General features: G+C 41.9%; 1 protein-coding gene across 4 annotated transcripts in view; it reads right to left on the bottom strand.

Annotated features, from left to right (window-relative positions):
* LOC125453197 (four and a half LIM domains protein 2) overlaps positions 1-16,359 on the bottom strand; it is a 50,781-nt gene that overhangs the window by 2,318 nt on the left and 32,104 nt on the right. For all 4 annotated transcript variants that reach the window (XM_048532441.1, XM_048532438.2, XM_048532439.2 and 1 more), the window contains 3 exons: positions 15,648-15,822; positions 9,419-9,588; positions 1,123-1,309 (listed from right to left, as the gene is read on the bottom strand). In XM_048532441.1, the coding sequence (XP_048388398.1) occupies positions 1,123-1,309; positions 9,419-9,588; positions 15,648-15,822 (532 nt within the window). The remainder of the gene's footprint in view (positions 1-1,122; positions 1,310-9,418; positions 9,589-15,647; positions 15,823-16,359) is intronic.

Raw genomic sequence — 16,359 nt, forward strand, 5'->3', positions numbered from 1 at the left:
GACCTATTCAAGCTGAAAAAACAATGCACAGTCTCCCTAAACTGCTCAAATCTGAACCGAATTTTAATCCGAATCCAATCCATTGCCAAGGCTATCTATTTCCAATTACACCAGATAATTTTCTTCACGCCAGTCATCACTTAAACTCCCACCTATATCTTTATCATCTCCAGGCTCAAAAAATTTAAGGCACTCTGAGCCAAATCTCAAAAACAAACCTAAACCTCTTCAAATCTGCCCTCAAAAGAACCAAACAAAGAACTGCAAATGCTGAAGAGCTGAAACTAAAACAGAGATTGATAGAGAAATTCAGCAGGTCTGGAAGCATTTGTGGAGAGAAAATGGAACAAAGTACTCTGAAGAAAGGGTCACTGAACGTTAAAAGTGAACTCTGTCTTCTCTCTACGGATGCTGCTAATCTTTCTGAGTTTCGCCAGCATTTCCTGTTTTTGTTTAAAACCTGCCCACACTTGATTCTGATGGAGGTGTTATGAGCAATGGGGAAATGGAAAAAGCCTTTGTATCCCCTGCAAGAAATTATACAACTCTAAAAAAGTACATTAAACACAAATAAGGGAAAGTTCAGCTTGTGGGCTAAACATTTAGATTATTTTATACCTTCCTTCTCTCTGCAGTAACCTGGTGAAAAAAAAGTGTCAATACACTGCTGAGCCATCCTGACATTGTTCACTCTCCAAGTCTCTACAGAACCTTCCTCCCTTAACAGGCTCCTTAAAATTTACTTGCTATCCACCTTTTGGTGTTCTGAGCTAAAATCACTTCATGTAGCTCAGTTTTTGTGATATATTTTGTAATAAAATCTTTCTTGGGATAACTTACTATGTTAATGTCACTTTAAATATTTGTTGTTGTTGTTGCTTTTAATTGAAGTGAAATTTGCTCGTTTTTAAAATTAGGCAGCCACTCAAATCCACTGAATTCCATAGGCAGGGGAGGTGAAAATTACTCCCCAGATAGTACAAGAATCATATGAATCCTAAATATTTTTCTCTACCATATGTCAAGTAAACACCTCTCAATGGATAAGCAGCACAAAATATTCATTTGAAGTGTTGTTGATAATTTCCTCCTTCCACAACCAGATCATAATGAAGAACTTACCAGTTATTGGATTAGCACAAGCAGCACACTTTTTGGCATAGAGATTACTGAAACAATCCAGGCAGTAGGCAAATTCATCCCGTGAGGTGAAACGTTGACCAGCCAGTGGCATTTTGCACCCTGTGCAGACAAAGCAGTCTTTGTGCCAGGGTTGATCATGGTAAGTGACACCTCCAGTAGTAATGGCCTGGTAGGCAAGGTGAAATATAGGCAAGTACAAGTTACTTCAGTTTTACCAGGTAATGATTCATAACACTATAACACATCTTTAGTTAAAATATTGAGCGTACAATGAAGAAAGGATAAATGATATGATATTTATATTGCTGAAAAAAGCATATTTTGTCAACACTTTTCATCTTGCTTTCATGGGGACAATTTAAGAATACAAATTCAATGGAAAATCAACATTGGTACTGCACAGTTGGCAAGTGGATTCTGATGAGTAGAGGCATTGCCATGGAGAATTCACCCACTAATGCTGATTGATATTTAACTGCCAGGCTTTGTTTACATTTTAAACAAAGCAGGTTGCTTTTCATCAATCTGGGCATAGCCCTGAGCAGAGAACCAATGAATGGCAGTGATCTATTTTGTTCAGTTGGAACAGGGGCCCTGCATGCACATGCTCTTTCTGTCTGGAAATAACAGGGCCCTTTGCATTAATGAGTGTAGCTTTCAATACACACGAGTGTGCCACTCTGTGAGACTGATTGGTAATCCTAAATTGGCTGTGAGTGTAATTCTTCATGCACTCGGATTGTCCAGCAAATGTTGTTCAATTGCAGAATCACTTCTAAGGTTTGATGCTGTCTTTTGAGTTGTGTAAGCATGGGCTGTTTTGGTCTGGTCAGTACCTTGCTTGTTGTGAACAGCTGAAAGAATATGCTGGAGGGCAACAGGATTCTGAAATACACAGGGAGAGAGGGGGAGGAAGATAGAAGATGGATAAGGGAGAAAATAGGTGGAGAGGGACAGACAGGTCAAAGAGGTGGGGTTGGAGCCAGTAAAGGTGAATGTGGGTTGGGGAGTTAGGGAGGGGATAGGTCAGTCCAGGGAGGACGGACAGGTCAAGGTTAGTGGGTAGGAGATGGAATTGGGGCTTGAGGTGGGAGGAGTGGTTAGGAAGGCGGGGACGAGCTGGGCTGGTTTTGGGATGCGGTCGGGGGAGGGGAGATTTTGAAGCTTGTGAAGTCCACATTGATACCCTTGGGCTGCAGGGTTCCCAAGCAAAATATGAGATGCTGTTCCTACAGCTTTTAGGCGGCATCATTGTGGCAATGCAGGAGGCCCATGATAGACATGTCATCTGAGGAATGGGAGGGGGAGTTGAAATGGTTCGCGACTTGGAGGTGTAGTTGTTTGTTGCAAACCGAGCATAGGTGTTCCACAGTGGTCCCCAAGCCTCCACTTGGTTTCCCTGATGTAGAGAAGGCCACAACTGGGGGAGGTGTAGGGGCAGGTGTAGCACTTGTTTCATTTGCAGGGAAAAGTCCCGGGTGTGGTGGGGCTGGAGTGGAGTAAGGGGTGGCCAAGGGAGTCACAGTGAAAGTCGTCCCTCCGGAAAGCAGCTACAGGTGGGGAGGGAAAAATGTCTTTGGTAGCCAAGCTATGCCTGCCTCTTTGTAGGATGCGTGGAACAATCCCTCTTCCAAAGCTACACTGACCCTGTCCTCCACCTCTTTCTCCGTTACATCAATGACTGTAACGCGCTGCCTTGTGCTCCCACGAGGAGCTCGAACACTTCATCTACTTCACTAACACCTTCCACCCCAACCCTAAGTTCACCTGGACTATCTCTGATACCTCTCTCTCCTTCCTGGACCTCTCTGTCACCATCTCTGGCATCCACCTGGAAACCGCTGTCCATTTCAAGCCCACCGACTCCCACAGCTACCTAGAGTAGACCTCCTCCCACCCACCCTCCTGCAAAAAGACCATCCTCTATTACCAATTCTTCGCCTCCACCGCATCTGCTCCCAGGATGAGGCATTCTATTCCCAGACATCCCAGATGTCCTCGTTTTTCAAGGACCACAACTTCCCCTCCACAAGGGTTGGAAACGCCCTCGACCGTGTCTCTTGCATTTCCCGCAACTCACCTCTCACACCCCTGCCCCTCAATAATAACCAAAACAGAATCCCCCTTGTCCTCATGTACCACCCCACCAACCTCTGAATCCAACGCATCATCCCCCAACACTTCTGCAATCCGGCCCCATCACCAAAGACATTTTTCCCTCCCTACCCTTATCTGCTTTCCAGAGGGACCACTCTCTCCGTGACTCCCTTGTCTGCTCCACACTCCCCTCCAGCCCCACCACACCCAGCACTTTTCCCTGCAATCAAAGCAAGTGCTAAATCTGCCCCTACACCTCCCCCCGTCAACCTCATCCCAGGCCCCAAGAAGACCTTCCAGACTAAACAGATGTTCACCTGCACATTTGCTAATGTGGTATATTGTATCCGCTGTTCCTGCTGTGGCCTCCTCTACATCGTGGAGGCTCGGGGACTGCTTTGTGGAACACCTATGCTCAGTTCACAATAAACAACTACACCTCCCAGTTGTGAACCGTTTCAACTCCCCCTCCTACTCCTTGGACGACTTGTCCAACATGGGCCTCCTGCATTGCCTCAATGATGCCACCCGAAAGCTGCAGGAACAGCATTGCATATTCCACTTGGGAACTCTGCAGCCCAAGGGTATCAATGTGGACTTCACAAGCTTCAAAATCTCCCCTCCCCCGACCACATCCCAAAACCAGCCCAGCTCATCCCCGCCTCCCTAACCATTTCTCCCACCTCAAGCCCCAATTCCATCTCCTACCCACTAACCTCATCCTGCCTCCTTGACCTGTCTGTCCTCCCTGGGCTGACCTATCCCCTCCCTAACTCTCCACCTACATTCACCTTTACCTCCTCCAAACCCGTCTCTTTGACCTGTCTGTCTCCTCCCCACCTATCTTGGCCTTATCCATCTTCTAGCCGCCTCCCCCTCTCTCCCTATTTATTTCAGAATCCCCTTCCCTTCCCCCATTTCTGAAGAAGGGTCTCCACCCAAAACATCAGCTTTCCTGCTCCTCTAATGCTGCTTGGCCTGCTGTATTCATCCAGCTTCACACCTTGTTATCTCAGATTCTCCAGCATCGGCAGTTCCTACTGTCACTAAAATAATATGCTGTTTGATAAGTCTTTGGGGTGTACGGTCTACAAATCTGGTGTGAGACCTGTACTGAAATTCATATACTACATTACTTATTGACTTAATGGCAAGCACCACTTGCTTTGCTACTGCACAAAAGCAGCGTGAAACAGTTAGCTTCATCTGTTGCTCAAACATTTGTGATACCTTCCAGGATAAATCTGAGATGGACGAAGTACTTTTCAGGACCGGGGTGAATGCCTCAGGACCTTTTGTGAGTTTACACAATATGTGATATGAACTAATCTGCTCAGATAGTCATTACCCAACAGGATGGCTTTGATGTGCCCTATTTCAACATCAGCTGACACAGTGAACAAATGGCTCGGGCCCTATTTATGAAGTTACCAATATGCCAATTTTATAATTTGTGGAACTGTGTGAATCCCTACACATATATTGACAAGTGAAGGTAGGTTTAGTGGCACTGGGATGGTGAGGCTAATTTTTAGTTTTTTTACATTTTTATATTTTAGCTTTGCAGATTGTCAACACCCAGCTGCAGATTGACTGTGGGAAGAAAATCCACGCTGAGCATATAACCGGTAACCACACTGAATCAACAAATTCTTCGCACCAACCAAAATTTTAAAAAATCACCTCCCATAAACATTTAAATGTATTTCTTAAATCTACCGGTCATTTCAGAATATAATCCACAGCTTGTCACTGTGATGGCTTCACTTTGTAATTTACACCCTGGAATTCTTTAAGAGCAGAAGTTCCTTCTTAAAAGTGGAAGATACCCAAACTGAATGTAAAGCTTCTTTGCATTTCCTTTTAAAGACCGTACCATATTGGCCGATAAAACAATAGAGCTTTACAACTTTGTGCTGACTTTAAATGATTTGTTTACCAGTACATCTGATACCCCAGAAGAAATATACACCTCAACTTGCCCTTTGAGTGTGTATTTACTTCTGCTATTTTTATCAGTACATTTCTGCATTCTAAAAAATTGATCATTTATTCACTCATTCACTTAAACCATCATTGCAATTTTCTGCTTTCTTGCAATACAGTTAGTTTTAAAATAGTGATGGAAAAGGATAGACCGGATCTAAAAGTTAAGGTTCACAATTGAGGAAGGCCAATTTTGACAGTATTAGGCAAGAACTTGCAAACATGAATTGGGAGGTGGTTGTTCTCAGGTAAAGGGGTGGCTGGAAATTGGCAAGCCTTCAAAAATGAGATAATGAGAGTCCAGAGACAGTATCTTCCTGTTAGAGTGAAAGGCAAGGTGTAAGTATAGGGAACGCTAGATTACGAGAGAAATTGAGGTTTTGGTCAAGAATAAGAAGGAAGCATATGCCAGGTATGGACAGCCGGAACTGAACCCCTAAAAGGGTATAAAGGTAGTAGGAGTATATCTAAGAGGGAATTCAGGGGAGCAAAAAGGGGACATGAGATAGCTTTGGAGGACCAAAGGGGTTCTACAAATATATTAAGAACAAAAGAGTAACCAGGGAGAGAATAGGGCCTCATAAAGACCAGCAAGGCCACCTACGTGTGGAACCGCAGGAGATGGGGGAGATACTAAACAAATATTATGCATCAGCATTTACTGTGGAGAAGGATATGGAAGATAGAGAATGAGAGGAAATAAATAGTGACATCTTGAAAAATGTCCATCCTACAGAGGAGGAAGTGCTGAACATCTTAAAATGCATAAAGGTGAGTAAATCCCCAGGTCCTGATCAGGTGTACCCTAGAACTCTGTGGGAAGCTAGGGAAGAGATTGCTGGGCTCCTTGCTGAGATATTTGTGTCATTGATAGCCACAGGTGAGGTGCTGGAAGACTGGAGGTGGGCTAACGTGGTGCCACTATTTCAGAAAGGTGGTAAGGAAAAGTCAAGGAATTATAGACCAATGAGCCTGACACCAGTAGTGGGCAAGCTATTGGAGGGAATCTTGAAGGACAGGATTTACTTGTATTTGGAAAGTCAAAGACTGTTTTGGGATAGTTTAGTAAAGCAAACGCCAAATTGGACCGTATTAGTAAGGGCATTGAATACAAAAGTTAAACTTGTATTAAACACTATAGTATCAAGTATTGTTCTGGGTGTCACATTTAGGAAGGATTTTAGGAAGATATTGTAGAGGATGCAAAAAAATTGTGAGAATGGGTCCAGGCATAAGGAACTCCAGTTAACAATATAGTTTGAACCTATTTTCTTTAATGAAGAAAAGGTGGAGGGGGAATTTGACAGCGGTAAGCAAGCTCATAATGGGGTTGAATAGATCAGATAAGTAGAAACAGTTTATAGTGGTCAAAAATTGAAAACCTGGGTGGGGGGAGGGCATAATTAACAAAAGAAACAATGGCGATTTGAGGAAAAACACCTTGACAAAGCAAATGACTAGGACCTGGAATGTATTCCTTAGCAATACAGTGGCGTTTCAATCAAGACATTTGTGAGAGATTTGGATTTTATCAGAAAGGGAATTTTATACAATGCTACAGGAGAAGGCGTTGGTGTGAAATTAGGTGAATTACTTCTTTGTAGACCCAATGCAGAACATGATGGGCTAAACAGCTTCCTCTTAGCTATGATAACAAAGTGTGAAGGTGGATGAACACAGCAGGCCAAGCAGCATCTCAGGAGCACAAAAGCTGACGTTTCGGGCCTAGACCCTTCATCAGAGAGGAGTATGGGGAGAGCTCCTTCCACTGCATCCCAAAACCAGCCCAGCTCATCCCCGCCTCCCTAACCTGTTTTTCCTCTCACCTATCCCCTCCTCCCACCTCAAGCCGCACCCCCACTTCCCACCTACTAACGTCATCCCGCCTCCTTGGCCTGTCTGTTCTCTCTGGACTGACCTATCCCCTCCCCACCTCCCCACCTATACTCCCCTCTCCGCCTATCTTCTCCTCTATCCACCTTTGGTCCACCCCCCCTTCTCCCTACTTATTTCAGAACACTCTCCCCAGCCCCCTCTCTGATGAAGGGTCTTGGCCCGAAACATCAGCTTGTGTGCTCCTGAGATGCTGCTTGGCCTGCTGTGTTCATCCAGCTTCACACTTTGTTATCTTGGATTCTCCAGCATCTGCAGTTCTCATTATCTCCTCTTAGCTGTAACCATTCATTCATTCTATCATTCAGCCAAACAGCACAAGAAAAGTGATGGACACATTAAAGTTGGATGTTTTCATCTTAAATGCAGATGATGTCACAAAAATACAACATGTAAATAGGGAAGATGTGGGGAGTTGGGGGAAACTGAGATTCCAGAGTTAACAGTGCAGTGATGGAAAGAGAAATTATCTTTGTAAATCATCTTCCTGCGGCCAGAATACTGAGCTTGACACTGGAGGAGAGGCATTGGAGAAAGCTGGTGAGATTGATTGTACCAAGGACTGCAAAGAAGTTGAGGAGGACAAGAAGGGGTAATGTATAAGAGCAAAAAAGATTATATGTTTGTGACCACACTTGGTCAAGGTCCTGTGGCAGGAATGAAATTTGATGGAAGAAATTCTAATAGAGAGAACGGCATTTTGGAAGGTAACAACTTGCTTAGCAAAGAGAGATGGGAGGAGGAGTGTGATAGAGGTTTTGAAATTGGGGGACCATATTGAGAAGGAACCACGTTTAACTTATAGCTGTCATAGGGACCAGGAAGCTAAGGAGTAGCAGCAGTTCAGTGGCAATAGGGCCAAGGAAACACAAAAAGAGCCATTTTTCTTTTTATTCATTCATGGGATGTGGGCATCACCAGCCATACCAGCATTTATTGCCCATTTGTAATTGCCCAGAGGGCAGCTAAGTGTCAATTACATTGCTGTAGATCTGATGTCACATGTAGGCCAGACCAGGTAAGGACGGCTGTTTCCTTCCCTAAAGGAGATTATTGAAACCAGATGGGTTTTTTCTGGCAATCAACAATGGTTTCATGGTCATCAATAGACTCCTAAGTCCAGAAATACATTGAATTGAAATATCTATCATGGAGGATTTGAACCTAGGTCCCTGGAACATTACCAGGGTCTCTGCATTAATAATCTAGTGATTATACAGTAGGCCATCACCTCCCATCATCTCGCCTATAGAAAATGTGAGCCCTTAGAGCCGAAAGGGGGAAGATGAGAAATAAACAAAGAAAGCTGTAGTTCATGCCTGGATAGGAGGGAATCTGAGAGGAATATTACTTCTTGGCAAAGAGAGAAGAAGCAGGTGTTGAAGGTAACTCGATAGGTATGATCCCAGGCTTTGTGACAAAGAGATCCATGGGCTTCTCAAACTTATTGGAGGGGAGAGCCAAAAAGACAGAAGTATGTGCTGCAAGTACATGTTGGCACATGGTTGCATTGCTTTTATTTTAATTTCCAAAAAAATTATCTTAATCTCCTAGTTTTGCATGCAAAGAAGTATCTGCTATCTTATCTAAGGAATAATTATTCACTAGTGAAACCAAATATTGAATAGCTTCAGGATCCTTAATAGTCAGTTTCATGAATTCCACTTTACCTTCTCTTACTGTTTACATGTAAGTTTCAAGGAGGAATTCATAGAATCCCTACAATCTGGAAACAGTCCATTCAGCCCCAGCAAGTCCACATCACCCCTCCAAAGAGCATCCCCCTCAGACCCATCCCCATCCCCCTACCCTGTAATCCTGTATTTCCCATGACTAATCCACCTATCCTACACACGCCTAGACACTGCAGACAATTTCATCACAGCCAATCCACCTAACTTGAACATCTTTGGATTGTGGGAGGAAAGTGGAGCACCTGGAGGAAACCCTCTCAGACACAGGGAGATGGTGCAAACTCCACACAGTCAAACAAGAATGGAATCAAACCCGTGTCCCTGGCACAGTGGGGCAGCAGTGCTAACCACTGAGCCACCGTGCTGTCCTGTTGCTATAACCAACAATTAGGAACAGAACTTCCAGAAGATTTTTTTCCTTTGTCATTGATTCAGTGCTGCTGATGTTATTTCTGGTCTCCCTAGTGCTTTCCACTGGATTAAATTAGCTTAGCACAAGGAAAGCTGAACGTTCTTGATTTGACTAGCCCAGTGCCACATCACACAAATGGTTTAAATCCATTGAAAGTGTTACCACCCACTGACCTTGTAGTTAAGTGTCTCACCTTCTTGCACTGCACACAATGCATGGCAAACTGCTTTTCATAACAAGGCACACAGTAGTTCTCATTGTCTTTTGGGATGAAACTTTTTGTGCCTATTGGTTGTTGGCAACGATGACAGATAAAACAAGTCTCATGCCAGCTGTTACCCATGTACTCCATCTTGCGAGTTCCTATGTTTTAGTAAGAGATGCAAAGGATATTTAAAATCCAGATGCTACCTCTTCTATTCCCACCAAGTCATTTTCAAAAAGTAAAGAATAGGCAATAGTTTTCCTGTAGCAGCCTGTGGAGCGTGCTATACAAGGCATTATTATTAGATCTTGTCAGCTGAAGCTGAAACGAGCTAATGACCTGTAACACAACAACATTAAAATGTTTACTAAATTACATTTTCTCAAAATTTAAGTATCAGCTACAGACACTAAACAATTAAAATAATTTTCCTCATCCCATCTGTTTAGGAGTTAGCAAAGTTTACTTCACAAAGATTGACTCTATTGGTGCAAATTTAATGAAGTCATTCTGCCGCCTCAGCTTGTCATTGCTACTTTACAGATAATCACAAAGAAAGAACACTGGAGCGAAACATTGTCTATCAATGTGTTTCTGAAATTACCCTCTGTTGCAGACATCTTCTTCTGAAAGCATGACATTTGGAGCTCAGCTTTTCTTGATTAGGGATGAATCCCTAAAAGGATATAAAGGTAGTAGGAGTACACCTAAGAGGGAATTCAGGGGAGCAAAAAGGGGACATGAGATAGCTTTGGCAAGCAGGGCAAATAAGGAGAACCAAAGGGATTCTACAAATATATTAAGAACAAGGGGTAACCAGGGAGAGAATAGGGCCCCATAAAGACCAGCAGGGCCACCTACGTGTGGAACCGCCGGAGATGGGGCAGATACCAAATGAGTATTATGCATCAGTGTTTACTGTGGAGAAGGATATGGAAGATAGAGAATGAGAGGAAATAAATAGTGACATCTTGAAAAATGTCCATCCTACGGAGGAAGAAGTGCCAAACATCTTAAAACGCATAAAGGTGAGTAAATCCCCAGGTCCTGATCAGGTGTACCCTAGAACTCTGTGGGAAGCTAGGGAAGAGATTGCTGGGCTCCTTGCTGAGATATTTGTGTCATTGATAGCCACGGGTGAGGTGCTGGAAGACTGGAGGTGGGCTAACATGGTGCCACTATTTCAGAAAGGTGGTAAGGAAAAGCCAGGGAATTATAGACCAATGAGCCTGACACCAGTAGTGGGCAAGCTATTGGAGGGAATCTTGAAGGACAGGATTTACTTGTATTTGGAAAGTCAAAGACTGTTTTGGGATAGTTTGGTAAAGTTTCTTGATTGTGTATATGTGTTGTGTGTGTGTATGCTTGTGAGAGATGTAATGTCTGATTTTGTGGTTACTTAAGGAATGACGTCTCTATGTTTATTGCATTGATAATTCCTCTTAAGCACAGAACTGTTCTATTTTTAGATGAGAAAATTCAGCCCCAATGAACATTTCATTTCAGCGATGAGTCTAAAATCTCATAGTTTGCAGCCCTTTCTATGATAATTCATCACAGCATAAGGTTCCCCATGGTAGGCTCATTCAGGTCAGGAGGAATGGGATACAGGGGAACTTAGCTGTCTGGATACAGAATTGGCTGGCCAACAAAAGACAGCGAGTGGTAATAGAAGGAAAATATTCTGCCTCAAAGTCAGTGGTGAGTGGGGTTCCACAGGGCTCTGTCCTTCGGCCTCTACTGTTTGTAATTTTATTACTGACTTGGATGAGGGGATTGAAGGATGGGTCAGCAAGTTTGCAGACGACACAAAGGTCGGAGGTGTCGTTGACAGTATAGAGGGCTGTTGTAGGCTGCAGCGGGACATTGACAGGATGCAGAGATGGGCTGAGAGGTGGCAGATGGAGTTCAACCTGGATAAATGCGAGGTGATGCATTTTGGAAGGTCGAATTTGAAAGCTGATTACAGGATTAAGGATAGGATTCTTGGCAGTGTGGAGGAACAGAGGGATCTTGGTGTGCAGATACATAGATCCCTTAAAATGGCCTCCCAAGTGGACAGAGTTGTTAAGAAAGCATATGGTGTTTTGGCTTTCATTAACAGGGGGATTGAGTTTAAGAGTCGTGAGATCTTGTTGCAGCTCTATAAAATTTTGGTTAGACCGCACTTGGAATACTGCATCCAGTTCTGGTCGCCGTATTATAGGAAAGATGTGGATGCTTTGGAGAGGGTTCAGAGGAGGTTTACCAGGATGCTGCCTGGACTGGAGGGCTTATCTTATGAAGCGAGGTTGACTGAGCTCGGTCTCTTTTCATTGGAGAAAAGGAGGAGGAGAGGGGACCTAATTGAGGTATACAAGATAATGAGAGGCATAGATAGAGTTGATAGCCAGAGACTATTTCCCAGGGCAGAAATGGCTAGCACGAGGGGTCATAGTTTTAAGCTGGTTGGTGGAAAGTATAGAGGGGATGTCAGAGGCGGGTTCTTTACACAGAGAGTTGAGAGAGCATGGAATGCGTTGCCAGCAGCAGTTGTGGAAGCAAGGTCATTGGGGTCATTTAAGAGACTGCTGGACATGCATATGGTCACAGAAATTTGAGGGTGCATACATGAGGATCAATGGTCGGCACAACATTGTGGGCTGAAGGGCCTGTTCTGTGCTGTACTGTTCCATGTTCTATGTTCTATAACATTCATTTTTGAAAGTTAAAGCCAGACAGAATGAGCATCAACTTTGTATGTTAATTGGGTATAAGACACAGAATGCACCATCTGCTCGTTATCAATCTGGGGTGGTCATAGTTGCACATAACCGTCATATCAAATAAATAGTTTAACTAAAATATGTTATATAAATGACACTTTGCAGGAGCAACCCACTTAATGCCAGTTTACAGAAGATCACCAAATGTTGGATTTAATCATAGCTCTGCGATTCAGCTCAGCAATATTCAGTTTAGCAGTAACAGAACAAAATTGCCATATACGCATCATGACAACAGTCAAATTAGTCAACGCTGATTGAGTAGATGATGTTAAACAATCATAAACACTGATTGAATAGAAAAAATAAATAATGTATGTTTATGTGGTGTTTTTCATGAAATCATAAGCCAGGGAATGGCTTTTTTGATATGTAGGCAATATTGTAATGTTTGAGAATAAAGTAGTCAATTTGTGTACATGTCTCAAAGACAGCAATGAGATGATATGTTTTTAGTGATGGTTCAAAGATAAACATTGATCAGGACAAGAGGAAAACACTCCTCCTACACTTTAAATCATCTTTTACACTCTCGAGAGTGGTCACCAGTTTAACATCTAAATGTGGCAGGACTACTGATAGTGCAAATCTTAAATTATGTTTTGGTCTCTGGAATGGAAGTTCTTGAGCGTATAATCTTCTGATTCAGAGGCAACAGATAATGGCATTAAGTGAAGGGGAGGACCGGAAAAAGAATTATCTTGATGGTACATAAATGTTGACTGCAGTTTTGTGAGTACGGCCGTAAATGAATAATCCATGCACTCCCTATGAAAGCATAATATACAATTTATTAATAATTGAATTCTGACAGTATTGCTGCAGGCTTTACTTTTTTGTGCCCTGCTGGCAACAGTGCAAGTAAAGATAAAGACTATTTTCTCATGACAGTTCTTCAACCAAATATTTAATTCAACCATTCACAGAGGAGAAAAACCTCACTGATTTCAATTGCCAATACTGGGAGCTTCCGCATCTGTGTTGTGACAAATCAGTCCCAGGAAACCACCTGTCAGTTTCACTCTTTCACAGATCATTTCACCTGGCAACATTGTTTCCAATTCTTAAGTTCATAGGCCTCATAAACTGAGCTCAAATGGATTATTGGCGTCTAACCTTGCCAGGGAATTTAAGATCAGAGTGTGGGCACCTAAATTGTATGATGCATTGTTGGTTCAAGTTTCATTGTGTATTCATGTATCATTTGATCCATGTGGCCGAAAAATGCATTTTTTGGAATGAATCACACCAATCTTCACTTTATCTCACTCAGCATATCAGCCTCCACCAAGAAGAAGCTGGAAAATTTTGGTGATGGCAGAATCTCAGGGCAACTCTTTGATAGTTGTGAAAAGCCATATTGAAAAGCTTTGTGGATAATTGGGGCTATTATATATATTCAAATAACTTTAGTTGCACTATTAACCAGGGCTTGAGACCACAACCACAGAGATTTACATATAGAGAAGACTGAAGCAGTGACTCAATTTAATTTAGGTGATATAACTGAGCAGTTCAAGAACTCAAATTACAGTACAAAATCAACCAAACTTAACCCATTTTTTTCCTGAAAGAAATACTTTGACCAAAGCAAAAATAAATTTGTCATACTTTCTGACGTAACTGAAAAAATAGCAAACTACAGATGATACTTTTTAAATGTTTGATTTGCAATAATTTGCAACTTAAGCAATGTTTCAGTAAAAAAACAAGATAATTATGATGATCTTAACATTTTACTTTCAACTCCATTGCCTTCAATCTGAAGGTAGCCAGTTTTCTGGTTTGTGAGTTTGATTTAAATCTCTTTAGGTGCAGTAAAAGGTATATTTATAAGAAAATAATAATTTAATGAGACCTGGGCATCAGTAATTGTCCTTAACAATTGAATGGCCATTTCAGAAGGGTGATTAAGAGTAAAGTACGTTTCTATGGATCTGGAGTCACTAATTAGCCAGAACAGATAAAAGAAGCAAAGTTGCTTCAGTAAAGGACATTGACAAAATAAGATTTTGCAATAGTTTATGATACTTTAATGGTCATCACTACTGTGCTTTCAATTAAAGAACCTTAAAATGTTCTTATTTAATTGAATTTAAATTCACCTGCTGTTGTGGGGAGACTTGAACGCGTGCCCCAGGACATTAGTTTGAGTCTCCAGATTGCCACTACACATTATCTTCCTATATGCTGGCATGTTGTGATAGTCATAGAAGAAAACCTGAAAGTGGTAATTATAGGGAGAGGTGATGGCCTGGCGGTGTTATTGCTGGACTGTTAATCTAGAGAGCACAGGTAATGTTCTGGGAACCCATGTTCAAATCCTGCCATGGCAGATGGTGGAATCTGAATTCAGCAAAAATCTGAAATTAGGAGTCTGTTAATGACAGTGAAGCCATTGCCAATTGTTCAAAAAACTATCTGATTCGCTAATGTCCTTTAGGGAAGGAAACTACTATCCCTACCTGGACTACATGTGACTCCAGATCCACAGCAATGTGGTTGACTCAACTGCTGTCTGGGATGAGCAATAAATGCTACTTAGCCAGTGACACCCTCATCCCGTGAATGAATTTTAAAAAAAGTTGGAAGTCAACTAGGGTTGTTGTTCTCAATGTGAAGAACACCTCGTAATCTAAAACTGTTCCCTCTCTCTTTTCTTGAAAGCAGTTGTTATATTCATCATTCTCAACAAGTATGAATAGCAGGCATATTTTGTGGTTGCCATCATTTGCCCAGAATGGGAATTATAATGCTAAATTGAGATTATAATGTTAGACACCAGGATGACAAGCTGTCAAACTTAGATAAAAACAAAAAAATTTACAAACACTCAGCAATATGTAAATCGTTCTTAGGGAGAACAAATCAATTAGCATTTTGATTGTGGGTCCGTTAAGAAAACTGATCCATTCTATCCACAGATTCTGGTTGATTATCTAAATTTTGGGAGTGCTTCAAACTTACAAAGACTGACTCCACTTTTGGCAATATGATAACACTTGTGGCATTGGGTTGGCTGCCTATTAAATAACCTACCTAATATTGCCTACCTAATATTGCTCTCCATTTCCTACTACCCCTGCTTTCCTTTATAACTGAAAGTTAATATTAGAACTTCAGCAACTTCCAGGCTTGCTCCAACAGGGGGTTATTTCTAGATTGTACCCTTATCCACTGGGCTGTGAACCCTGCAGCAAGTGAATTTGATAGGAGAGGGGTGAAAAACTGCAGAAAATAAAAGCAACACTGATGGTGACCCAAGTATTAATCTATAGCCCGAACCTTCTCAACTCAACACTGGGGTTGTGCAATGCTTTAATGAGCAAAGAAAGTGAGAGAACATTTGGACCATACCTACTGGTTTGAAGAATCAATCTACCAACAGAAAATATGATTTCATTGATTCAGGTAGGCATTCAAGAGTTAAAATAGATAAACTTTGCTCTGACCTGGAATTATTGTCTTCTTACAACTCTGACACTTGGAGGAATACTCATTTGAATAACAGTCTGTACAGAGCAATTGTTCATCCTTGGCAGCGAAAGGCTTGTCCGCCAGTGACCGTTTGCACTGAAAGCAATGAAAGCAGGCTTCATGCCAGTGGCGATCCTTATAGGACAAGTCCTGTTGAAATCAAATTGTAAAATAGAAATGCAAAGCTGCAGCATCTCAAATTGTAGATTAAATGTCACACAGTTTACATTAGAGTTAATGTTCTCTGCCTCTATGAGGGTAGGGAGATGTCTCGATGTGTCCTGTAGATAACACAGATGTTTTTGGTTTACATTCTTCTTTGACAATTAAAAAACTGTACAAAAATGATCTTGCACATATGCACAGGAAGCGCCTGCACTAATAACTTAAAAATGTAGAAGTAACTCCACAGTAATTCCTGTAGAGATTTATCTTTATGGAAAATGTCAGCAGAGGCTAGCAAATTACTTTAGGGAGCATGCTTAACTATAATAAAAAGTGAAACTGGAATGTATTCATTTCTTTCAAACTAGTCCCTTATATTGAAATATTTTGCACTTATAGCCATCATTATACATGCATTCATGGCTGATGAATCACATATGGTTCAGTTTACAGATTATAGAGATGGAATGATGGATAGTAAACATTAGAAACTGGTACATGGATAGCCCTCAAGAGATGTTT

Source organism: Stegostoma tigrinum, chromosome 6 (genome assembly GCF_030684315.1).
Source record: "Stegostoma tigrinum isolate sSteTig4 chromosome 6, sSteTig4.hap1, whole genome shotgun sequence".
NCBI classification, from domain to species: Eukaryota; Metazoa; Chordata; class Chondrichthyes; order Orectolobiformes; family Stegostomatidae; genus Stegostoma; species Stegostoma tigrinum.